This window comes from Pseudopipra pipra, chromosome Z (assembly GCF_036250125.1).
Source record: "Pseudopipra pipra isolate bDixPip1 chromosome Z, bDixPip1.hap1, whole genome shotgun sequence".
NCBI lineage: Eukaryota > Metazoa > Chordata > Aves > Passeriformes > Pipridae > Pseudopipra > Pseudopipra pipra.
The window spans coordinates 36,920,797-36,946,153 of record NC_087581.1 but is presented as its reverse complement, the minus strand read 5'-3'; the positions used below and the strand labels follow the sequence as shown (position 1 = coordinate 36,946,153).

General features: G+C 38.4%; 1 protein-coding gene across 2 annotated transcripts; it reads left to right on the top strand.

Moving 5' to 3' along the window:
- The first annotated feature begins 369 nt into the window (after positions 1-369).
- UBQLN1 (ubiquilin 1) lies at positions 370-24,901 on the top strand. 2 transcript variants are annotated; one of them, XM_064641331.1, is made up of 11 exons: positions 370-702; positions 10,042-10,193; positions 13,829-13,944; positions 15,306-15,568; positions 16,345-16,503; positions 17,116-17,359; positions 17,849-17,991; positions 18,883-18,966; positions 21,364-21,479; positions 21,793-21,961; positions 23,688-24,901. In XM_064641331.1, the coding sequence occupies exons 1-11, from the start codon at positions 547-549 to the stop codon at positions 23,838-23,840; spliced, it is 1,755 nt and encodes a 584-aa protein (XP_064497401.1). In that variant the 5' UTR covers positions 370-546; the 3' UTR covers positions 23,841-24,901. The 2 variants fall into 2 exon arrangements, with proteins under 2 accessions (XP_064497401.1, XP_064497400.1); XM_064641330.1 differs by having other exon boundaries at positions 23,685-24,901.
- Positions 24,902-25,357: the final 456 nt, after the last annotated feature.

Here is a 25,357-nt window from a genome sequence, read left to right as displayed (position 1 = left end):
CTCTCAGTCTGCTCTTCTCCACACTAAACAGGCCCAGCTCCTGCAGTCTCTCCTCACAGGAGAGATGCTCCGGACCCCTGATCATCTTTGTGCCCCCGCTGGACCCTCTCTAGTAGGTCCTTGTCTTTCCGGTACTGAGGATCCCAGAACGGGACCTAGCACTACGCATGTGCCGCACAAGGTAGTGTTCGCGGAGGCGGGGATGGAAACGGTCGGGATGAGGCACGGGAAGGCTGGAAAAGCGCGCGGGCCACGCCCCTCCTCGTCACGCGGCTCAGACCCCGCCCCGCCCTGGGGCGCGCGCACGCGCGGTGCCGGGGGCGCGCGGCACCTCCCCGTTCTAGTAACTTCCCCGTTGGGCTGCGTCATCACGGCGCGCGACGGCCGGGCCGTTTCCGGTGTGCGGGCCGCGGCGGGAGCGCTCCGCTGGAGCCGCCGGGAGCCGCCGGAAACCGCTGGGAACCTCGGCCAGACTCTGCCGTGCCGTGCCGTGCCGTGCCGTGCCGTGCCGTGCCGTGCTGTGCCCTACCCTGCCCTGCCCGCGGCATGTCGGAGAGAGCCGAAGATCCCGCGGGGGGCCCCCCAGGCTCCCCTACCCGGGACGCCGCCGGTGCCACCGAGCCGCGGATCATCAAAGTCACGGTGAAGACTCCCAAGGAAAAGGAGGAGTTCGCCGTATCCGAGACCAGCAGCATCCGACAGGTGAGGGGCGGCGGCGGCGCGGGGCGAGGGCCCGTCCCGGTGACGAAGCATCTCCTGCGCGCTCGGGCCGCACCGGCCGAGCCCCACGGCCGATCCTGGCCCAGGAGAGCAGCGCTGCCATCTGAGACTCGCGGGGTCACTGGAGAAACTCCTCCTTGTCCCCTCTTCCCGGCTTCTCTCCTCCCCGTTGCACTACAGAGAGTCTGTGATTTTATAGACTGTCTTGGGTTGGAAGGGGACCTTGAAGATCATGCAGTTCCAACCCCCCTGCCTTGGGTAGGGATACCTTCCACTAGACTGGGTTGCTCAGAGCCCCATCCAACCTGGCCTTGAACACTTCCAGGGATGGGGTGCCCACAGCTTTTAGTGCCTCTCCACCCTCACAGCAGAGAATTTCTTCCTGATAAGTAATCTAAACTTACACTCCTTCAGTTTGAAGTTATTCCCCCTTGTCCTGCCATTACACGCTCTGGTAAATAGTCTTGCCCCATCTTTCCTGTAAGTTCCCTTCTGGTACTGCAAGGCTGCAATTAGGTCACTACGAAGCCTTCTCTTTTCTCATTCCTTGAGTGTGAGTTGTCCTGTCGAGCTGACTCAGTTTGGCAGTAGTTCTGTCACTGGCTGACTAGCATGACTGGAGAAAATATATACATTCACCAGCACCTCTGCAATTCCAGTAGTTCTTTTGGTCTAACACTGCCTTTAAAAACAGCAAATAGGCCTTCATTTTGAGGAAGTCGTATCCTTGTACTCTGTAAAATTTGCAGTCTGCTGTACTTAAATGTACTAGCTATGGATATGGTACTTAGCATGGCACTGTTGTCAGATAACTGAGTTATTACAATTTTTGTGAAGGTCAGTGCCCCATAGTACCTCTGTCTCAACAGAAGTAGTAACGCCTACTGATTCATCATCACTACTTCCTGCAAGTCTTCCGGTTTTTTTGAAGGTTTGTCATGCAACTGTCGACTAGAACTTCATTTGTTTAGATTAGAAAGCTACAAATCATAGAAAAGGTGTAATCAAAACGTAAAAAGCAAGAGTCTCCTGCTTGTAAACGTTGCTAGATTCAGAGCCTCCTGCAATTTCCTTAGGATTTCCCATTTTTCTCACTGAAATGTCTCTAAACGTGGCAAGTCTGTGTTACTCCACATTTTTTTTAGCTTGGCTGGTACTGCACACCTCATCAGAAAAAGGTTACCTGTATGAGAGTGCCATTAGTGTCTAGATACAGAACTTGAAATCATTCTTTATGCATAAGCTGAAAGACACTGCCTGGTTATCAGAGCAGTATACAAAAGATGAAGGTTCCCAAGTATCAAATGTAGTGTTACTACCTTGGCTAACCTGTTAGGCTCTTGCTCCACCTAGTTGCTGTGAAGAGAGAAAATGCTGATATTTCTTTCAATTTTTTTACCCTTTTGTCTTTTTTAGATTCAGGAGTCTTTTTTGTTTGGTTGGTTTTGGTTTTGGTTTTTTTTTTAACATCAGCATTTGGCCTATATGTGTCCCAGACCCAAGTTTCATTGAGGGCTTCTCTGCAGCTGCCAGTGGGTTGAGACTGCTCTCTTGTCTTAACTGGTCTTTTGGCAGCTGCAGTATTGTGTGCTATCAGCTGCTCTCTCTGCAAGCTTAATCTAGGCATTTCTCCCAAAGGTAAAATGACTGTGTTTGCTTTTTAATGTTGTTCACTGCTTTCCCAGCAATCTCAGTCTGAAAGGGGTGCTTTTCACTTCTCTGTTCTCCATAGATTTGTGAGCAGCATCAATGCAGTTTTTGTAAAAGTCTTTGCAGTTTGGGGGCTTTTGTTTTGTTTGGGTATTTCAAAAGAGAGATTCATAAGCCGAATCTAACCTGAGGATTGCATTTGTCCTGAAAAGCAGTTAGCATTTAGTTTGTATCCTTCAGGAGTTATAAACAGATTTACTTAAGATGTGAATTTCAGAATATTTTTGATTTTAACAAGTTTGTTTCAGATGTGAATACTGGTGGAGCTACCAGGCTTTCAAGTAAGCCATTGTCTTAAACTGAAATAATTGTACAACCCAGCAAGAGCATGAATTTTTACTGAAAGCAGCCATGCAAGTTTAGGGAGTTAACAGAGCACACTACATCAAATGTCTTTGTTGTCCACAGATATCTTAGCTCTGAGTGTTGTCTCTCTTGGAGCTGCTGTTTAAAGATTAGTTCTGCACTTATGTCTTCGTTCCTGTGAAGTAAGATTGCACCAATGAGTCGACCATTTGTGTGAAGTCCCAGGCAGTGTGACAACACTAAAAAATGCACTGTCCCCATAGTGTGACTAATGTTGGCTGTTTCTCTTAAACAGTAAAAATGAGCTTTTGATAGTAATAGGCATCAACAGTAGATGTGATGTTTCTTGAGCCAGCCTTGAAAATAGGTTAATCTCAAATACCAGACAAATTGAACATCTGTCCAAATGCATCTGGAATCAGCAAGTTGTTTGTATGGTTGAGATAGGTGGGCCAGTAACTTGCAGCTTGTTAAAAAAACCCCAAACAACCTAGCAGAATAAACCCCATTCAGTTGTATATTTCTGTAGCTCATATTATGACTTAGCGAGTTGACTTGTTTATTTCTCTGCAGTCATTTCAGAATATTGCCAGAACAATGTGGCAATTGTTCTGGCAATATTCTGAAATCCACAACGTGGATTTTCTAGGAAAATGTTTTGGTTCATCAGGGCCCAATTTAGGGCTGCACAAATCATATTTTATGTTGTTCCATTAGTGTAAATCAGGCCTGCAACTTTTCTGTCAAGATTTTTTCCTATATTAGAAGACTTCAGGATTTGTTATTGCTGATCCTGTGCAGCTAGAACAGTGAGTATGCAAGTTGGAATGGAAAGTGACCTTCAAGTACAAAGCCACTCTGGGAGGTCAGTTGATTGCAAGTGTCTGCCTTTTTTTCTTTGAAACCTATTTGATTCTGCTGAGCACAGTTTGGCTGAGTATTAAGACAAGGACCAAATATTTGCTTTCTTGACTGAGTATGGTACTGATCTTGCTCAGTGTAAAGACTTCATGACTACATGCTGGCTGAACCTATAAACCTGTTGACTTTAGCTGACCCTGACAGAATTGATACTAGAGTATCAGCTCAGTAAGACTGTCTCTTGTCCTAATGTTTTTATTTCCGTTTATTTTCTGAGTTCATGGCAATAGAATCTTTGCAATTCTTGCCTAGCAGAGTTGATTTAATGTGTTGTAGCAAAGAAAAGGTGCACTCATGTTAGGAACAACTTATGCCTTCCTGTCTTAGTGAACAGCTTGAATTGTTTGAGTGGTGAGGTGTTGGAATCAGTTACATGGAAAACAGTTTTACCTTCATCGTTTAGACTATTTACACAGAGAGGTAGTTTTGAAGAGTTAAAGCTTTCCGAGGCTTCATGGTGCTCTTTTAATGCCTCATGTTGACATTTGCAGTTTATTGTAACTGGTTCAGAGTTACTGTCCACCAGTGTGTAGCGCACTGCAAGTGGTGCATTCTGTGAACATCACAACTCTGCAACAGGGTAACATGACTAGCTTTGTATTATTAACTTCTAGGCCAACAAAGAGTGGATATAGTAAATCTGTAGTAATAATTTCAGAAGCTTGCAGTTCTTGCAGAGAATTGTTGTCAGTCCTGTGATTATATGAAAATTTCATAGCAATGCCCATCTGAAAAACTTAGTGAAATTGAGTTTACTTCCACAGAAAACAGATTTGGTCCTTTTGAAGGTTTAGGGGGTTTTTTTACATTTTTTTATTTAACTTAAACATTTAATGGAATTTCTCTTCAGTGTGAAGTATAGTTTTCAGTAATACCATATTTAACAGCTCGTAATATGTTTTTAAAACTAGGTGAACACAAACGTGCTTTCTGTACTAGAGTAAATTACAGATAAAAACCTGACCCACAGAATTATATGTGTAAATATATACACATTGTGTAGAGACTCTGCTATCTGTCAAATAGAGATCTCATAAACTTGTATACTTTGAGTCCAGCTCATGGTTGATACTTTAAATTCAGAAATCCGGGGTTTCATGTTTATGCCTGGTTCTTACAATCCCAAATTGGTAGTGTTCTGCTTTATCAAGATCACAGAGGTGTAAATGTTAAACAGAACATTGGGTAAATTGGTAGTGGAGCATCTTTCCTGGCTTGCATATGCTTTTAATATTTTATGTAATGTTTTACTTTAAAAGAACAGTTTAATTTCAATTTTCTTAACCTAATCCAGTTCTGGTTTTCTGTTTTTCTGTAATCCAGGGGTTACTGAATGGTGCAAACAAAGGGGGTTGAAAGTATATACTGGAATCCGACTTATTCTTCTTTTCCAGGACTGTGATTTAGCTTTCTCTTGACAGTCAAGGCACTAGAGTGCCTGAATTGTTTAGCATTAGGTTTTCCATCATCTGGTGTCTCAGTGCATTGTAACACATCCATGGGAGTCTTTATGGAGTCTGCCTTGCAATATACTCTGGTTCATATTTCTTAAGCTGGTTTTTTTTTCTGATTTTGGGAACTTGATTAAAATTGTTTTAGAGTGATGGTAGGTGGCCATTTGATTGAAGAAAACCTTCAGAAGTAACTGTATAATGACTTTCCTGACAGTTGGCTTAGTTAGATATAACTCAAAGGCATCAGTTATCCGACCATAGTACTCAGCAAGTGTTTTCTGATAAATAAGTGGCAGATACAGTAAAATAAGAAAACCTATTTAAGTAATACGATGAAGTGTCTTGTGTGTAGATACTTATCTGCATAAAAGTAACACCATAATATTCATGTATTTCTTCTGATTATTTTTTTTAAACTTTATCCATGTCAGATAGGGCCAGCATTCCTCCAGTGAGTTTGTTTTGCTAAAATCCATCACCTTCAGTCAGCAGTATCACAGAGTTTTTAAAGATGGTCCTTTACACAGTTCAAAATTACCAACAGCACAGAAAACCTTAATAAATAATTAACTGTGGTAGAGGTGTCATGTTAAGATTTTTAGAGCCAGGCAACGTTTCGACTTAGTGACAATAAACCTTGGCTCTGTAAAAAGGTCCCTGTCTGGGAGTAAAGTTAGGGCAAAATATTAAGAATTTGGAATATATGGTGACATGGTGTCCTGATTTTGACTGAGATAGTTAATTTTCTTAGTAGCTGGTATGGTGCTGTGTGTTTTGAATTAAGTGCAAGGATAATGTTGATAACACATCAACATTTTGGCTCTTGCTAAGTAGTGCTGTCATGGTTTAGGAATGGTTCTCCCCAGTGCCCCCACCAAACCACATGCTGCTCTCTCTTGCTTCTCTGTTTTCGCCTCTCTCTCCCCACTGTGTCGAGCTGAAGAGGAGAATTGGAGGCACAAAAGGTGAAGATCACAGGTTGAGATACAAACAATCTACTGGAAACAGTAATGAGATAACAAAATGAATAGTGACAGCAACAATACCAGTGACAGAGGATACAAGAAAAGGAATGATTCACATGGGAAAAAATACCCCAGTAATAAACAATACCAGATGGCTTCTTCCACCGTATTTTCTCCACCAGAAGCAACCTCTTCTCCCCAGAAGAGTCCCTTTCCTCTGCTGCAGGCAATGACTTGAAGTGCTATAGAATATCTGGCAATGCCTCCTCCTGGCTACTGCAAAAATTAACCCTTTCCTGGCCAGAACCAGGACAGTGCTTAATCTAAATCAAGGAGTTGACAGTTTGCTTGCTTTGCCAGTGAGCCCGTACACAGGAAACAGGGAGGGAGTAGATTGCCAGGTGCTTTTATGGGGAAGAGAAGTATAGCTAACCATTTTTCCTAAGTCAGAGCTTGGAGAAATGGAGTGGCTTGCTGAAGGATCCCTGGAAGGAATAGAACTGGCTAGAACATGAGTCCTGAGCCCTTTCCACTACTATGCACTGCTGCACTTTTCCCTTTATGGGCTGCTTATGTCCTGTCATTTCAGAGGTTCCAAAGTTGTGGCAAATGAAAGTGAATCTGAGAAGAGACCTAACATTTCCATTGCATCTTGAGCAGGCTTTTTATGTAAATATGTCCCAGTCAAAGCTGGCTTATTAATCTCTGCAGTTTTATTATTGTGACTGGAAAGAAATCTAGTGTGCACTTGAATAATGCATGTATGTTGTCATAAAGGTTGTTTTGTGGGTCCTGATACGTTCACGGTTGCACTCCTGTCTTACTGTAGTGTTGGTTTTGCATGGCAGCCTACAGCTTCCTTGGGGTGGGGCATCAGAGGAGGAGCAGCTGATCTCTCTTGTGCACAGCAGTAGGACACAAGGAAGTGGAATGAAGCTGTGGCAGGTTCAGATTGGACTTCAGGAAAAGATTCCTTGCTGGGAGGGTTGTCAGTCCCTGGAACAGGGTCCCTTGGAAAGTGCTGGCACCAAGTGTGTGGCACCAGGCCTGCGAGAGTTCAAGGAGCTTATGGACAATGCTCTCAGTCATGTGGTTTAGTTTTAGGTAGTTCTGCAAAGAGCAGGGAGTTGGACTTGATGATCTTTATGGTTCCCTTCCAACTTGAGATATTCTGTGATTCCATGAATATTGTTTATATACAACGATATCAGCTTTCTGATGAGAATTAAGTTGTGGACCTCACTGTTACAACATATTGTGGAAAATATGAGGGTGAGTTTGGGTAAATGACATTACTCTTTGATTTGTTACGGTATGGTAGTCTTCTATTCTTATGCATTAGCTTTGTACCAAATTGTAAGTATTTCTGCTGGTTTTATGTTGCTTTGGAATGTGTATTAACAATAATTAACTAGGAGAATGCAGAATAGGATGCAACTGCCTGAACAGCAGAAAAAGGTGTGATATTCCACCCTTAAGGTGGAAGTGAGAAGTGAGCACTCAAGATTCTTAGATACTTCCTTCCACTTAAAGAGTGAGATGTCACAGAAAGGAATGACAAAAGCCAGAGGCTCCACAAGACCTTGGGAAGTTTTCTTTGTAAATTACATACCTCGCACTGGTATATTAAGTCCCTACTATGAGCACATTGCAGCAGGTTTTGAATAAAGGGGTAAGATGGAAGAGAGAAGGAAAGAAAGAAAGGAAAAAAGAAAATAAGAAAGAAAGAGAGAAAAAGAGATCACCAATCCTACATTGGATTGGTGATCCAGCATTGATCCAGTTGAGGGGGAGTCCAGGGTCCTGAGGGCTCACATGTGCCTGGGCTTTGTGGGGATACCTTTTTATAGAAAGACTTCCCTTGCCTCGGAGATAAGTTTCTCACTTTGTATGCAAATTTGTTATCATGTGTAGTCCTTTCTTCTAGACCTTTCTGGAAATGGGTCATAGGGCTTTGGGTGTCTTGTTGGTCTTAGTTTGCCCTACAGTCCATGCCCACTTCTCAGCCTCATTCCTGCACTGTGTTGTGCTTATCTACAGGAGCCACAACAAGGATGTTTGCCCTGGAAAAGTGTCCCTCTACCTCCGCATGGCCCCCTTCTCCAGTCACATCCTGTTCTTTCCAATGGCATATTATTACCAAAATCCTTGGTTGTTACCTACAATTCTTGTCTCTTGTTACCAACAATCCTTGGTTAGCTCCACAGCCATCTGACTGTTGGTGTTCAAGACATGCACACTAGGCCTTCTGGGATTCTACAAAATGTCTAGACTTTATAGCTATTAAATAAATCAGCATGAATATTTTCCCACATGGATTTCTCACTTTTTCTTAACAGAGTAATTGGTTTTGAAAAGTCCAAAGGGTGATGGGAATGATTAGAATGATTTTCCTCAAGGAAAGATTAGGCTTACTGGAATCCCTTTTCTAAAGGGAAACAACAATCTATTTGTGTTATCCATTGTGGAAAGGACAGTAAAGAAATAGGATAGTGAAATAAGTTTCTTGGAAAAATGTTGCTGGAGACCTCAGAGAACAGACTAGATAAACATGATAGAAATAATTCAGATAAGTAACCCACTTGGGAAAGGAATGGACTAAGTGACTTTCTGGAATACTTATAAATCTTAAAGCTGACTTAAAAGTGGTTTCTTCAAGAACCGGAACTAACTCAGTGTAGACTTTTAACTAACCAAGGGCAACCTCCTGCACAAACACAGAGACTTTTAATGTATATTGTCTCTTGGACTCTCTCTTTTTTTTTTAACTCTGTTTATTTTTATCTTCCTATGCTATAAAATATTTCAATTAGCGACTCACCTTCAAAGCATAATACAGTGGGATTTTGCTATTTTAGTCCTGCCTATTATAAAATGCAATTATTAATAACTAGTTGCAAGATTAATATTATATTTTCCTATATGGAATGAGAATTCTGTAGGATGTTGGGGATGTTTTTGAAGTATTATAGTCAACTTAATTTTAAAATTTTAAACAGGGTGAGCTTCTGAAAGACTTTCTAACTACCTGGAATTGTTTTAAAATTACTTAGCCTGCAGACTAGTCTTGTTACATACATTTATCTGGCATTCTTGGATATATTCCTTTTCAAGTTTTGTGAATTTTTTGGTTTTGATGAGAGTATTTTTCCAGAGAAGAATAAATTTCAATTAGAACTCATTCAAAGCAGAACTTGATTATTATTGAATAGGAAGGCAAGAAGGTATAGAGTGGGCTTCTGTGTTCAGTTGTTTCAATGGGGGTATAATTTCTTAGTGAACTGAAAAATGTAGCTATTCACCATGCCCTGGCTTGCAATTTATGCTGCATTTTATATAGCTGTGTCATGTGTTGAATGAGGAAGCAGAGCTACCTAAGGTGTAAATTTTGCTTCTGTGGGAAGGAATGCTTGACACATGGAAAGAAGGCAGCAAAAAGATGTCCAAGAAACAAGGATACTCATTTCCAGCAAAAGTCTAGACAGATTTATCCTACTTGTGACATTGTATCCTCAGTCTTTCAGCAGTGGATGGCTTCAGTGGTGTGCGTGTATATATATTAGTGTGTACTTGCTAGTATGTAATTATATATATGTACTTGACCATGTGCATATATATGTATGTGTTTAAGTAGTTTATATAATAGTATGTATTTGTTTTCATGAATGTGTGCCTGATTGAACCTGCAGTAGTCTTTAAGAGAAATCAGATTTTTGTTATCACTAGTTATATAACTAGTGATCTAGATGTGAAGTTCTTCTCATGTCCTTTTTTTGTATGAAAAAGAAATATATCCTATCTTTCTCTGAAAAAAAATAGGTTTAGAAAACTTAATAAAGTATTTTTAGTTTGTGCAGTGCAGGTGAGGTAATACAGCAAATGTAAAAAATAGCTTGTTCTTAAATTTTTTAAAAAATTACAGTTCAGTATTCAATTGCACTAATTGAACTAATTTTTTTGTTTAGTTCAAGGAAGAAATCTCTAAGCGTTTCAAGTCCCACACTGATCAGCTTGTGTTGATATTTGCTGGAAAAATTTTAAAAGATCAAGATACTTTGACTCAGCACGGAATTCATGATGGACTCACTGTTCACCTGGTTATCAAAACACAAAACAGGTAACCTAAATGATGAGTGGTCATTTTTACTTCTAAGAAGTAAAAATACTGCAAATTCTTAATAGCTTTCTGTAGGGTAAACCTAGATTTGACCAAGTCACTTTAATCAGCTCCTTAGTTACAACCCATGCAGAATAACTGTCTGAAAGTACAGTGCTCTTTTCTTTGGTTTATCTTGTATTTTAATTGGATTCAAATTCTAAATACGTATCTCCTGCCTTTTTTTGTTTGTTTGTTTGTTATTTAACTTCTTGGGTTTAGTGCTGGCAGTGTTTTGGCTCCATAGTTCTTAGATATTTAGCTCTTACTCTCTGTAGGTTCGTGTTGTTTAGGTTTTCTTTTCGTGCATGAAAAGCTTCAGAAAAGCTTTTTTCTCCTCTCTTGTCTGCCCCTCCACCTCCCTTCCCCTCCACTCTCCTCTTCCTTTTCTTTCCTCTGCAGTGAATTTTCTTCCCTTGTTTTACTAACACAGTGAGTAAAGACTCACTGTTTTGGTAAAATGAGGAAAGAAATTTTTTAACAACTGCTTTAGTGCAATGAATTTCTCTGGCTGAACAGACTTGAGATTTGGGCTTCTTGAGGTATCTTCAGAATGATGGTGAGAAAGTTGTATCAGTTGAGCTGTGTCATCTGCCCATCCTGTGAAGTGCCCAAAAATCCTTTCAACAAGTAGAGGAATAGATCCCTCAAATGCAGCTTGCTTAGTCAATAGCACGTTCATTATCTACACTGAAAGTGTTCTTGCTCCTGTTCTACTTAGGTCTTTCCTGTTTGTGATGAGGATCTCCTCTTACAGGAAAATGTCAGATGTTGAAGGAAAGTGAATGGAACACAGGAGAGAACAGAAAAAGAGAACAGAACAGCTTTCCCTTTCCAGGCCACACCAAGTCACAAAGGCTTGCTAGTAACATTAGCATGAAATATAAACACTTGCGGAAATTAGTAGCATTAACATTAAATGTAGGTGCCTTCTGAAATTATCTTCAATTCCATGTTCACATCCTGGAGGGATTATCTTCTCTGTTCTGGAGTCAAAACACTTGTTTGTACTGTCAGGGGTCTCCCTTCCCTGTCCTGTGCCTTCTCTGCCTGAAATTTAGGCTGATACAAGCCTCCATGCCAAACCTGTATACAATATTAGTTAATACTGCAATTGTGTACCTTGTTTATCTGAACTACTATTCTACTGTTGCTGGTTTTTTGTTGCTTTTTTTGAGTGTGGCAGAGAGGCTCCATGAGTAGTGTTAACAGGATGTTTTTGATTGTGTAGTCTTCAGTGAGTTCAGAGGTTGGAGCTACAATAGCTATACATACTGAAATACCAGTGCCAGTCTCTGGTACCTTCTTGGACTTGACCTCTGGGCAAAGGAGCACCTATGAACAATGCCACATTTGTGGCTTTTGGGGAATTTGTGGTGTCCCTGGATCTGTCCTATCAGCATGGCAATCTATCTCTTCACTCTCTCCCACTTTTTTGCATACTTTTAGAAGAATGTATTACTATTATCTGCAGAATGTTTTAATCATGTCTTGGACAAGGAAGTACAGACAAAATCTACATGTGCCTATGCTGTCTTCAAATGAGGCATTAGTATTTTCACCCACTAGATTTGCTTGAGTAAAGTAAAAATATGCTCCTAAAACCTGCTAGAGAGAAATGTCAGGACAGTGAAAATCACCTCTGCGAAAGTATAACGTTATCCTGAAACATCTTAATATTCTTCTTGTTGAAATACCTGAATTTTATGCTTGTCCTGAAAGACAAGATTTAGACCATGCTGGTGTGGCCTGGCAAGTGCTGATTTTTGGCCATGAGTATCAAGATTGATTTGTTCCCAATCACTTTACATTATGCCATTTACTTGTCTGTTGACTGTTGCAGTTACTGTTGCTGCCATATGTCTAAATAGACAAGGGTTCTTTTCCAAAACTGAATATGAACATGATCTTTTCCCTTCTAAACAATATTAGGTGTGTAACTTTCAAATAGGAATCCTCATATATTCCAACCAATCCTTGTTGAAAAAGAGGTGATTTTTAACTGTGCTACATTTTCCAGAATGATACAAACTTTCAGTGTAGTCTCCTAACCTGGCTTATGTGGTGTCAGAGTAGCAGTGAGTGATTAGCAATGGGCAGTGAAGCTGCACTGGATTTCTGAATAGAGTTCCAGGTCAACACATAATTTGTTCACAAGCAACAGGAGGAATCATAATGGCAAAGTGGATATAAAAGATGATGTGCACTTTACAGGAGTCTCACTCAAAGACTTGAAGCTGACAGGTTTGACACTCACTCAAACCATTATCTTCAGAGTGTATACCCCAGTTTCCATGGAAGAAATATGAACTGCAAGTTTCAGTTTCATCTACTTTTCTGTCATGCTTTTGAGAACCTTTCATGTTTGTTACATGAAGAGGTATAGTTGCTTCTCAAAACAGTTTCTCAGTTGAAAATACAAATAGGATTTTGTTCTTATTATTCTTCTTTTGCTTATGGAGAAGAGATGAATGTGTTTTCTAGACTGAAGAAAACCAAATATCTCTAGCAGGAGATTCACAGTCAATATACAGTCTATAATCTTCCTCATTCAAGTTACAGCTCCTTGGCCAATGGTACTTGTGTTTGCAGTTGCTGTTAATGGAGTTAGAGAACTCTTAGAAAACCTCAGGAAAGCCTCTGCATCTGAGCCATCTCTCAAGCATGGGTTTTTTTGGTATGGTTGGGGTTTCTTTTTCTGATCTTCTCTTGAGTGGAGCAAGCACAGAATTTTGTTATAGCAGAAAGATACTCTGAGATGAACTGAAGTATGAAGTCTGTAGTACTGTCAAATTTTCAAATCTGTGTGAAGTCTGAATTAATAGTTTTACAAGTTATTTTATGCTGTAATACTGCAAATACAGGCATTTATGAGATTGATTATTGAACTAGACTGGAGAGCTGATTTGGATTTCAAACTAGCCTCTTTTCTTTTTGAACAGAGAGGTCAAACTGGCTTTATTCAAGCTCAGTTCCTTGATCTCTTTTGCTACATGGCAACACCTGTGTTTATGCCTGCAGTAGAAAGGTGTGGTGAGTATATAATATGGGCAGCCTTTAGTGCCTGCTCTACATTCTGCTGGCTTTAGCTTTATGTAACTACATTTGTAGCCTGTTCTTGAAGTCTTAAAGGTTATTGAGTCTTATATCTAGTGAAATGCAACATTAACTGAATTTCACATTTAGTAAAGCTTCCAGTTAAAGGTGTGGTGTGAAACAAATGCCGCATTAAATTTGTTGGGCTTTATTTCTTCAAGGCGCAGGCAGGTAATCGGTAGTATTTGAGTATAGTGGCGTAAAGCATGGATCCTTAAAGCAAGATAAGGACAGAGGAAACAATTCATTGGCAGACATCCCAGGACAGGATGAGAAAGTGGTAATGGCTGCAGTGGTAGCCATCTGTATTTTTAATATTTGAAACTACTGTTCTGAAAAATTACACGTGTCTGAGAAAGATTTGTTTCAGAAAGCCATCTGCGGATAACTGGTTTTTGAGAAAGAATCAAAATGTAATTTAAGATTCTCAAATATAATATTATTCCTACGTTAAATGGCATAACTTTTTAAACTCACAGGTTTTAAAATTGCTTTTTTAGATCACAAGACCACCCAGCTCAACAGGCAAACACCACTGGGAGTGCTGCTACTACATCAATATCAAGCACTAGTACTTCAACACCAGCTTCAACAAATAGTAATCCTTTTGGCTTGGGTAAGAATTTTGGTTAGGTAGCATTGTGGGTGTCTTCTCTTGGATTCAGGTAATTGTCCCTGAAGCTTTATTCTATTATAGACAGAACTTAAAAAAACCCTCCAAACACACCAGCCAAAAAACTGATTACACATATGTTTCTATTTGGTTGTTGTAGAAGGTTTCTGATGTGTAAGTTACCGGAGGAAAGTTGTTTCCTTAATTTTATACAGAATCACAGAATAGTTTGGGTTGGAAGGGACCTTTTAAAGGTCATGTAGTCTAACCCCCTTGCAGTGAACAGGGACATATTTAACTAGATCAGATTGTTCAGAGCCCCATTCAATCTGACCTTGAATGTTTCCAGGGATGGGGCACCCACCACCTCTCTGGGCAAACTGTGCCACTGTTTCACGACAAACTTCAGACTTGCACCTTTCACTTTCAGTAGTAGGGCGCTACTGATGTTATATTTTGGCACTCTGGATAATGAAACTCCTTCCAGTATCCTTGTGCTCCTTAAACGTGCATCTGAATTCCTGTTATCTGAGAATTGATGAATCATAGAAGTTGGACCTGTAACACGAAGCAAAGATCTGCAATAGAAACAATAAAATTGCTGCTAATCTTACAATTAAGTGTTTCTCAGGTTCCAAGTCTGATAGTATTACGAGTCTTCGCTTTTATGAATAAAGAGGCTGCAGTCTATTGACTTAAAATAATAACGTATTTTCATAATTGCAGTCGGGGTTTTGTTTCATTCTTTTTCACCTTGTTTGCATTTGCATAGTGGGGTAGAGGCAGATTGGAAAAGCCAGCTATAGTAAGGAATTGATTGTTTAGGTTTAGATGGTTCCTCAGTCTAACTAGTACCTGAAATTTTTTATTTGGACTCAGCAAAGGAGAGCAATTCAAAACATAATTAGTTCTTGGAGTATTACTGCCAAGAGAAACTCTGCTTTTAATTAGAATAGGGAGTATGACTTGTATTTGGAGTTCTCTCTTGGTTTTAGACTAACCAAGAGGAGACAGATAAATGATTTTTACAAATGCAGTTGGTAAGTGTTGCTGGAGGGGTTGAGACCTGGACCTAAAACCCCAAACATCTCTTGTATCCTGGCTGTGGAAAGTGAGAAGAAAAGCTATTAGAATTTTAGCAAGTTATATTTAAGATACAGTTTCTTGGATTTTTGTTATTTAAAGAAGCAAACTCCTAGTGAGTGACTCCTTAACAGCCTTGCAAAGATGGGACTTTCCATTCATTTTCATTTTTTTGAAGTGTGGGATATGTTCAAATATTTTGTATTTAGAAAGGACCTGGATGTGTTTGGAAGTATACTAGAAACTGGAAGTTCAATTATATTTTTTTCATTCTCTTAAAGGTGGCCTTGGAGGTTTGGCAGGTCTGAGTAGCCTGGGCTTAAATACTTCAAACTTTTCGGAGTTGCAAAGTCAGATGCAACGGCAACTTATGTCCAACCCAGAAATGATGGTTCAGATAATGGAAAATCCATTTGTTCAGAGCATGCTTTCAAATCCTGACCTGATGAGGCAGTTAATTATGGCTAACCCTCAAATGCAGCAACTGATACAGAGAAATCCAGAAATCAGTCACATGCTGAATAATCCAGATATAATGAGACAGGTATGTAGAAAGATCTGTTTATGACCTTTGATTATACTGTAACTATAAACAACAGACCAGGAATTGAACATGCTTAGTGGAGTGTGTGAACATTCTTGAAGTATTTAAGCTTATTCAAAATCCATAAAAGGTTGCCATAGACAACTAATGTTTATTTTTCTACTCGTTATTGTTCAGAATAGACTGATAATTCAGAAAACGTGCAGCATAGTTTTGAAAGACATTGAAGACTGTATAGTCATGTCTTCTGAGGCTAGAATTGGATGTGCCTGTCTACACTTAAAGCCTGTTGTCTAGCCAATGAATTTAACAAAAATAATTCTCCAAAATACTAAATATTTTCATTTTATCTCACTTCTAAATGCTTTTAAAATTAGATGATACATAAGATATGTTGTGTTGCAGAATGTATCAAACCCCAAATAGATAACTAGATGCTTTTTAAATTGTGTGTATTTATTTTAAAGTTCATACTATAGGTTGCCTGCTGTAATAGTGCTAGAAATGATGAGTATATTGTGTGGAAAAGATGAAGGAAGAAAAGAGTAGTTCATTCGGAGGTTTTCTTATGTTTAACCAGTCTTCCTGACCCAGTCTGTTGTGGTAGAATGCTGGCTAAACACCGAATTGTGTTGACTCACACTTAGGCTTGATTCAGCTTTGATCATAATTTCAAACCGGGTTAGACTGGGATAACTGAGATATTTCCGAATGCTGACGTTTTCACTTTAGAATGGATTTCTTATTAATACAGATTAAACGTTCCACTTCTCTAGACACTAGAACTTGCTAGAAACCCTGCAATGATGCAGGAAATGATGCGAAACCAGGATCGGGCCTTGAGCAACCTTGAAAGTATACCAGGGGGATACAATGCCTTGCGACGCATGTACACAGATATTCAGGAGCCAATACTGAATGCAGCACAGGAACAGGTAAGAAAAGATTACAAATGACACCAAAAGTGAATCTTTCTTTTTTTAAATAAAAGCATGTCAGTAATGTAAATTTCCAAATGTGTACTTGCCAAAACATTTCTTGAAACTCGGACGTTTTTATGTAGCCTTTTATTCTTGAGAGGAAAGAACTTTAAGAATCCTGTATTCTTCTAAGCCTGAAGAAGTATAGATATCACTTTGTGTGATTGAGAAGCTATTTTAAAGTTAATATATTTCTGTATTACTTAATTTTTAATTCCTTTAATTCTTTGCCTTAAAATTTGGAGGTGCAGTAAAATCTTTTTAAGGTTGTGTTTAGTAACTTCGAACTGAAGATGAGAAGAATAAAAAGCTTTGAAGTTGGAAACCAGTATACAAGATACCATCTTACTGTGATAAAAATACAGTGTAGTAGCAACACTACTCAGAAATGTGATTTAATTTTTTTGGAGGTCCTAGTATCTCTCAATATTAGTGTCTTTTAACAATATTTACCTTTAGTTACTGTAGAATCATGAGTATAACTGATTAAGACCTGTAAACATTTATCTTCATGATTCATTTGGAAAGGTAACTTGCTGATGATATGTTTGCTTCCTCTCTCTGTAGTTTGGAGGTAACCCATTTGCTTCTTTAGTAAGCAATGCATCAACAGGAGGGGACAGTCAACCATCTCGTACAGAAAATAGAGATCCTCTGCCAAATCCATGGGCTTCTCAGTCCAGCTCACAGACTTCCACAACAAATACCAGCACTAGTGGTGAGAGCAGTGGCAGTAGTAATGCTGAAAATAGCACTTCTGGCACTACAGGACAGAGCTCAACTGGACCGAATTTGGGGCCTGGACTAGGAGGTGTGTTTGTTACTGCAATTGTATATATTTGCATGTACTTTGAAGCTTGCTGAAATGATTCTTTCATTAGAAAGAGTTTTTGATTCAAAGTTTTTATTGCTATTTACTTTTGTAGAACATTTTACTAGTATCAAAGTTCTCTGTAGAAAAAAATATGAAAAATAATTTAGGGCTATAATAGTGTTACTTAAACACTGTTTAAATTTAAGTTGTCTTAAAATAGCAAAAGTAGGGAACCTCTAGATGAACTGTGGTTTTTTTCTATTTCAAGGCAAATGTGAAAACAGCTAATAATGTGGATACGTAATGGAACTGCTTGGATACAGCATCTGCCTTAGCTTCTAGGGTAGATGTGTCTGTGTAAGCAGAAGAACAGTAAGATATATTTCAGGGTCTAAAACGCATAAAAAGCAGGTAGTTGTATCCTGGTTTTAGATAGTCTGGTGGTAGTCAGGATGTTTACTAAAGTGGCTTTTTACTTTTTTTAAGCTGGTATGTTCAACACACCAGGAATGCAGAGCTTATTGCAGCAGATAACAGAAAACCCACAACTTATGCAGAATATGTTGTCTGCACCCTACATGAGAAGCATGATGCAATCATTAAGCCAGAATCCTGATCTTGCAGTACAGGTAAATTGCATTTGGTGTAGTGATGTATTTATTGTGTGTATTGCAGTAAAAAAAACCCAAAACACAAAACCCAAATAGCTCTATAGCTATGTGTAGTGAATTACCCTGTTTTTAATGTTAATCGCTAACTCACTGAAATTATTACATACTTACATTTAACAGTTTGTCACAGTGAGTTTCTTCAATTTGTAATTGGACATCATGCCTGACATGCTTCTAAAATAACTTGTAAGGCTATGTACGTTCTGTATAGTCCTGAACTTGTGACCCAGCATAAGAAAAGGACAAAACAAATGCTTTGGTAAATTAAGGCGGATCTATAGGTAAATAAATACCCCCAATAACTTGGTAGAAGTGGAGGGAGGGGACTTGGTGCCATATCTAGATATTACTCTGTTTTTAACTTCACTCCTGTGACCTGTACTCCCTCTAAACATGGAGATGCTGTTTTATGAATGGTATCGTAGAAGTGCTTTCAAATTTTACTTAAACAGTAGTATCAAAAGTCAAATCCTGAACTGAGATTGAAAAAGCATTTTCTCTATTAGATACTCACTTGGAAATATCCTTGACTTCAAGGAATGTTTACAGGGAGCTATTACTTAGATGTGTAGTTGAGGCTGAGCAGAAAAGGATTTTCTTGTAACAATTGGCAAGCCTACCTCATTTGTATCTGGAAATTCATTCACTTAAAAGATAAAAAACTGCAACCAAGCAACACCAAAATAAAGCAAAACACCTCCAAAAAGTTTTGGCCAAAGGAGAAGTAGATGATTACTATTCATGAATCTGAAGTTATTTTCATTGACTATTACCATGTCAGTAGTTGTTGTAAAACCTCCTGTGGATTTTACTGCTTGATCTTTGAAGTTAAATATTTTTGTCCTACAGATGATGTTGAATAATCCTTTATTTGTTGGAAATCCTCAACTTCAGGAACAAATGAGACAACAACTTCCAACTTTCCTTCAGCAAGTAAGATGAGATACTAGCTGTTATTAATTGTCTGGAAGTCAGTAAGCAATATTTTTAGTAAACTGGTGCCTGTCTTCATTTTGGCTGATAGCTAGATTTTGCAATATGTTCTTATTAGCTTTAGAAACTAAGTCAGATTGTCCCCTAATAATATTCTTGCTTAATGTCTCCATCCCTTTCAAAAAGCTGAGTGTTGTCTGCAGTTAGATAGAACAACTACTTAGATTTGCTCTTGCTTTTTTGCTTAGATGGAATAATTGTTCTTACTACACACGAGCCAGAGAACACCTGTTTGTGACAAGATTTATTTCACAAATTAAAAGGATTAGTACTTTTTCCACTACTTATTAAAGTTTCACTATGCTTTTCTTTCTTCAAACCTGCCTTATATATTTGGAAAAGAGGTCTTATGGCACGCCTTGAAAGACCAAGGTCATTAGCTAATTCAAAAGAAGTGGTTTCTGACATTTTTTGCCCATAAAGATTGTCTTCTCCTTAACATTGTGCTTGCAGCCCAGGTATCTGCTTGATACTAGTTGACACAGTGTGTAGTAGTACTGTGTTCCATAAATAGGAGCAAGCATGATTTTTCTAGGAATCAAAATCCAGTGCATGAATGCCATCATTAGGCAGTCCGTGCAGATCAGCGTAAATGTACATTGCCAAGATCTGACTGCACACAGGAGGTTTTATAAGTAAAATAATTAGCACATACTTGAATTATAGTAGCAAGTTCAGTGTTTAGAAGGTACTGCTTATATTGTTTCAACCACATAAATGGTTGTGGTGTTTTATAATGCCACCGCTTCGTGATAATCAGTAGTATCTGAGGAGATAGTACCACATGTATGTTTTGAAATATGTGAATAAATGGTAATTAATGAATGTACAGTAAGAATAATTTCTGTTTCACGTGGGTATGTCCTGTCAGTATCACTGTGGAGTTTATCAGCTAGTTCTGTGTTGTATTCATTGTGTAAGGTCAGGTGACTAACAACATTAGCAGGTGAGGTAAAGTCAAGAAATACCTGGATATTTTCAGAATGTTGATAATATTGCAACTTGTACTTCTTTGCTTATCTACTGGTGTTTATATCATGGGATTGGGACACAGAAACCATAGAGTCTTCATAATGGAAGGCGTCTTTTGCAATGAAGGGCAGTTGCCCAGCAGAACTAGGAAAGAATTGCTGCTACTGGAGTTAATAACATTAATAGATAAGATCCAGGTCACCTGTGCTCTGAGAATAGTTGGGCCACCATTTCTGTAAGACAGCTTCAAATATCAGACAGTAAACTAGTTGCAGCAGTTTTCATTGGAGAACCCAAAATCATTTCCTTTTTAAAATTTAAGTAACCTTTGCCATCTATATATTTAGTTATTCTTTGACTGTTAGGAAGATAAAAATCCAAGAGATGAATGGAGAGTAGTTACTTGTGTGCTGAAGTCTCCTTAGGCATCCATACTCCAGAGCAGAGTTCTTCATGTCCTATTCTCCAATTCTGCTCTGCACCAGAGGCAGCTTAATCCATGATTTCTATGTGAATCAAAAGGGTTTTTCCAGCAAAAGTAATTTGGTCTACTTGCCACAGGAAGGTTTCTAAGATTAATAAGCCTGTATGCTATTTGAAGTAGGTCTGGCTACCAAAACTGTGTCATTTGTAACTGAAACTTATTTTTCACTCATCTGTTCCATCTCTTAGCAGAAGTAAGCTTAAGCCACTAGTTTTGAGTTTGTATCTAAAATAGTCAGGGTTTTGGGTGCTTCAGTTCAGAAATGAAAAAGGATTTGCCTTTTAAATCATTAGTGGATGTGAAAGCAAATTTTTAATTGAAGTCACAGTAGAGTGAGAATCCTTGAATGTCATACATTTGCTTGCTTGTATACTTTGCAATGTATTTTTTTACATTTCAGGTTGTGAAGGCACTGCATATGAGAAGATGTGTACAAATAGTCATGACCAAACTGCTGTGATCTGAAATTAGCTAGGAAAAAGAAATGTATTATTTTTCTTAGATATCTGTTGGGCAAGTTTCATCACATTGAGCATTGTTGCTTACCAGTAGTATGATAATTGATAATAGGATACTAATTCTAGAATAATGTTTTACTAATACAGACATACGGCTTTGAAAGATTGAGGTCTGTAATGAAAAATACTACTCCTTGTGTACTTGTCATTTGAAAGGCTTTATCCACATCTAGAGAGTTCATTGATTACTTTCTATGAAATTTTTCTCACAGAAGAAAAGATAACTAGAGGATTTCCCATAAATATTCAACTACAAAATTGAAAAACAAGTTCTGAAATTGTGTCAGATGCTATAAGAGATCTAATGATAAAAATTAACTTGGAACATCTGCATATGATTAAGAGTTTCTCTCCTTTTCTTAGATGCAGAATCCTGACACATTATCAGCTATGTCAAACCCTAGAGCAATGCAGGCTCTGCTACAGATTCAGCAGGGCTTGCAGACATTAGCAACAGAAGCACCGGGGCTTATACCAGGGTAAGAATTGATTTAGACAGGAACTTTTCCCTTGTATTGTTCATTCGTTTTACATTTAGAGATTTATGAAGTTTTTATTAAACACTCCTCTTCCTGCCTCTTTTTAGTTTAACTACACTTGTTTTGGAATCTGTCACATTTTTGCCTGCTGTGTACTTCTAAACAGTGATAACTCTGGTCTTTCTCTTAGTACTTTATGTAAATTGTCATCCTCTCTTTGACAGAATTTGTACCTAGTAATTAAAAAAATGAGAAGAGACAAGCTCGTATTTATTATTCAAGTGGTGTATTTCTTTTTCTGTAATTTATACAGATTTAATCCTGGTTTAGGTGGATTGGGAAGCAGTGGAGCTCCTACAGAGTCCACTGTACCTAGTTCTGCTTCAACCGAAAATACAAGTCCAGCTTCAGGAGCTGCTGAACCTGGTCACCAGCAGTTTGTTCACCAGATGTTGCAGGCACTTGCTGGTGCAAATGCTCAGGTAAAGCATGTCACTATATTTTAGATGTTTTGACTTTTTGCTTTACTTTTTTTGTTGTAAACTACTGGAAAGGAGGCTGGTAATTGAAGGGAAGGTCCCCTGGATGCTTCTGGTCAAAGGGCAGCAGAGGAGGCTTAAAAGTACTGTTGCAGCTGTGTAAGTAAATACTGAAAAACCACCAAATTTGAGTAAAAGTGTTGGTTGATTTTTATATATACTCATCTTCATGCCCTGGAGTTTCAGAAATGCTTGTACAGATTGCAGCAGATCAAGGTGATAAGTTTCACTGATAAGTGTAGTGCAGGTTCACGCAAGAGTAAAGCTTAAGCATATTGAACAGTGTTACCTCTGTGCTCTTTGCCTGTTTGCTGTCACTCTTTAGCTGTAACTAAATCTCTGTCCCCCTCTTTGGAAAAGCCACTCTCTGCCTATTTGCAGCCTGAATTCGTACTCTAATATCCTGCAGTTCCAGATTGCAGTGCATTTTGTTAACATACTGAGTGGGATTAAAGGTTTCCAGAGAGCTCCAGAAGTCAAGCAGAGGTAGCAACTTCCAGTAGTAGTAGGGTGGTGAGCAAGACTGGCCTTAAAGGAGACATGCTGTTAACTTCTAGGAGTGTTGTGTGAAACAGCACCCTTGCGCTATGGTACCTACCCTGTGTAATGGCGGACTCCTGGTGGAAAGGGCAGTCCTGCTTTTCCCTCTTCATTTGCCATGGCGTGAGTTAGTTCAGTTTTGCTGATCTGACAGATTTTTTTCTCCTATTATCTAACCACTTGAGAGTGTTCATGGGTGTTACTGTAGCAAACCATATTCTTGTATGTTTTCACTTATGCTGTCAAATCTTACCCTACTGGGTCAACATTTTGTTTAGTTTTGTTTGTGGGAAGCAGGTTGGGGGCAGTTCTTAAATTTCAGGTTACATCTTCATTGTACTGGTTTGTAACCATATGCAGATTTTAAATACAGGTGGTAATTTCTTGATGTGTGAAACTGCTGAATTAGAACAACAGCAAAATTAGCAGTAGCCGCACAAATTTTGTGTACCAATCTAAATTGTCATTGATTTTAAAAAGTAACGTCCCACCATGTTATTGTTCTGATTAAAAGAATGCCTCTGAAGGTCATACCATTTAAATAATGCATATTTTTTCCATAAGTTTGTGTAAGCAGAATTTTTCTATAAAGCACAGCTGCCAGTTTGCCTTAGCCTCAAGCTTTCTAACAATTAAGATTTTGGTGATTTTAGTCAACAAATACTTGGAGTGTTACAAAAGAGATGATTTCTATGACAAGGAAAAATAAGGCCTGTGATGGTCAATACCGGTGACAGCAACATCATACTCTTTGCTGTTCCACATTACTAGGCTGAACTCTGTTTCATTTTTAAAAAAATACGTATATGCATATCTTTAAGAAATGGATCATGGGACGTAAATTTACCCAATTTAATTTTAATCCTCTTTTATCAAACAATCAGTTTTTCCTGCAGTTATTTGGGAATGTTATATAAGTGTAGTTACTCTTTAGATTTGAAGGTGCTGACTTGTTAAAAAAATTATTCAATTGCTAATTGAATTTGTCAGTATATATTTTTTGGAACTTGAAAAAGGTATAGTCAAAAATTAGGAAAGACAAAGCAGTGCAGAAAAAAACTACATTTAATTTCTGTATTTTGCTATATGCATATTACACTTTTATAGTTCGAAATTTTTTTCTTAGCAGTTACAAAACCCAGAAGTTCGATTTCAGCAACAACTGGAACAGCTGAGTGCAATGGGCTTTCTGAACCGCGAAGCAAATTTACAAGCACTAATAGCAACAGGAGGAGACATCAATGCAGCTATTGAAAGGCTGCTTGGCTCTCAGCCTTCATAGCAGTGTTTCTTTTAACTTTAAAAAATGTAATTTATTTTTGATAACAGCTCTTAAATCTTTCAAATTGCTTTATTTCATTCTGACTCTTGGGATTGTCTTGTTATAACTAAAACCAGCCTGATGCATTTGAAGGTGGAGTGCAGTAGTTTTCTTCAAACAGTGGGAATCAATGCATCTTCACTTTCTTGAATGTGTCAGTTATTTTGTTCTGCATTATTTGTGATTTTTTTTTGAAACAATATCAGCTTTCACAGTTGGATGAACAAGTTTTGTCTGACCTACAAATGGCCAATGTATTTACTACCTAAACAGTATCCTTTAGTAGTAATTTATGTAGATTACAAATTAAAAAAGGAAACAAATTAATTGAAGCTGTGGGTACCAATACTGCTCATTGTGATTTTGGCATGTTGTTTTTCTTGACTAGCAAAATGCTGGAAGATTTATACCACTTGAGTAATGTACCATCTTTTGCTTTAAATTGTATAAACACAATATATACAATGCAGACAGCTCATTTCTAGAGATTTACACCTTACAATAGAATGAGATTGCAAGTAATGGGAAAAAAATAAAAACCAACAAAACCCCCACAAACACCAAAAAAATAACACAGGAAAAAAAGTCATAGGACTTGGATTTGGTGTAGAATCTTCCAGGATCTTTGGTAACCATTTCAGAAAAAATGCTTAAGCAAGTTCAGTTAAAATATACTAGAATTACTGTTCTGGTTGTCTCTTTACAGTTAACTGTACAGAAACTTGCATTATAACATTATCTCAGTATTCACAAAGATTAACTGTAAATTACTTTTGTCATTGCGCAAATTAAACGGTGCAGAGCCTTGTGCTCTGGAATTGCTTCTAAGGCTTTTTGGCTTGTTCCACTGAGATTCTAACATATTCTGATTTGTAATTGGAGACATTATTTTCATTCATGGTCATATGATACTCTAATTACTTTTAACCACCAAGTAAAAATACTGTATAGCTTTTGAGTTTCTATTGGTAGTTACTTCTCTTGTGCACAGGTAATAAATGAATTAAAAAAGTCTTTAAGCATCTTGTCTCAGTGTGTTTGTAGTTGATCCATTCTCTAGACTTCAAGGTGACTGTCCAGCTTCAGAGCATTTGAGTGCAAGCTCTGGGAATATTCATCAGCTCTGGGCTAAGATTAGTAAACAACTGTTGGAGTGTGAGATGGAGGCAAGAGAGTAAGAGTTGCATGATGTTGAAGACTTCTAGCATAGAAAAAGTGGAGATAGAAGAATAAAAGTTTAAATAAATAACATCTGGGTTTTTTTGGTCTTTCATGTCAGTGTAGTTGTGAACATACTCGCTAAATTGTATTGCTTTTAAACACTTGGCTTGAGCACTTTCTTTTGACAAGTATAAATTCGATTTGCTTGAAAGCAGTGCTTGCAAGTGGTTTTAAGTTACCCACTTTGAGTTAAAGTTGTTAACAGTCTGATGAAACAGAATTATAATGCAGTATAATGGGAGAAGTTGAGCACACTT

Coding starts and splice junctions, on each gene's coding strand:
- UBQLN1 (XM_064641330.1), top strand. CDS start 547: ATGTCGGAGAGAGCCGAAGATCCCGCGGGGGGCCCCCCAGGCTCCCCT. Junction 15,569..16,344: donor ATCCAGATATAATGAGACAG/GTATGTAGAAAG, acceptor CCACTTCTCTAG/ACACTAGAACTTGCTAGAAA. Junction 18,967..21,363: donor TTCCAACTTTCCTTCAGCAA/GTAAGATGAGAT, acceptor TCCTTTTCTTAG/ATGCAGAATCCTGACACATT.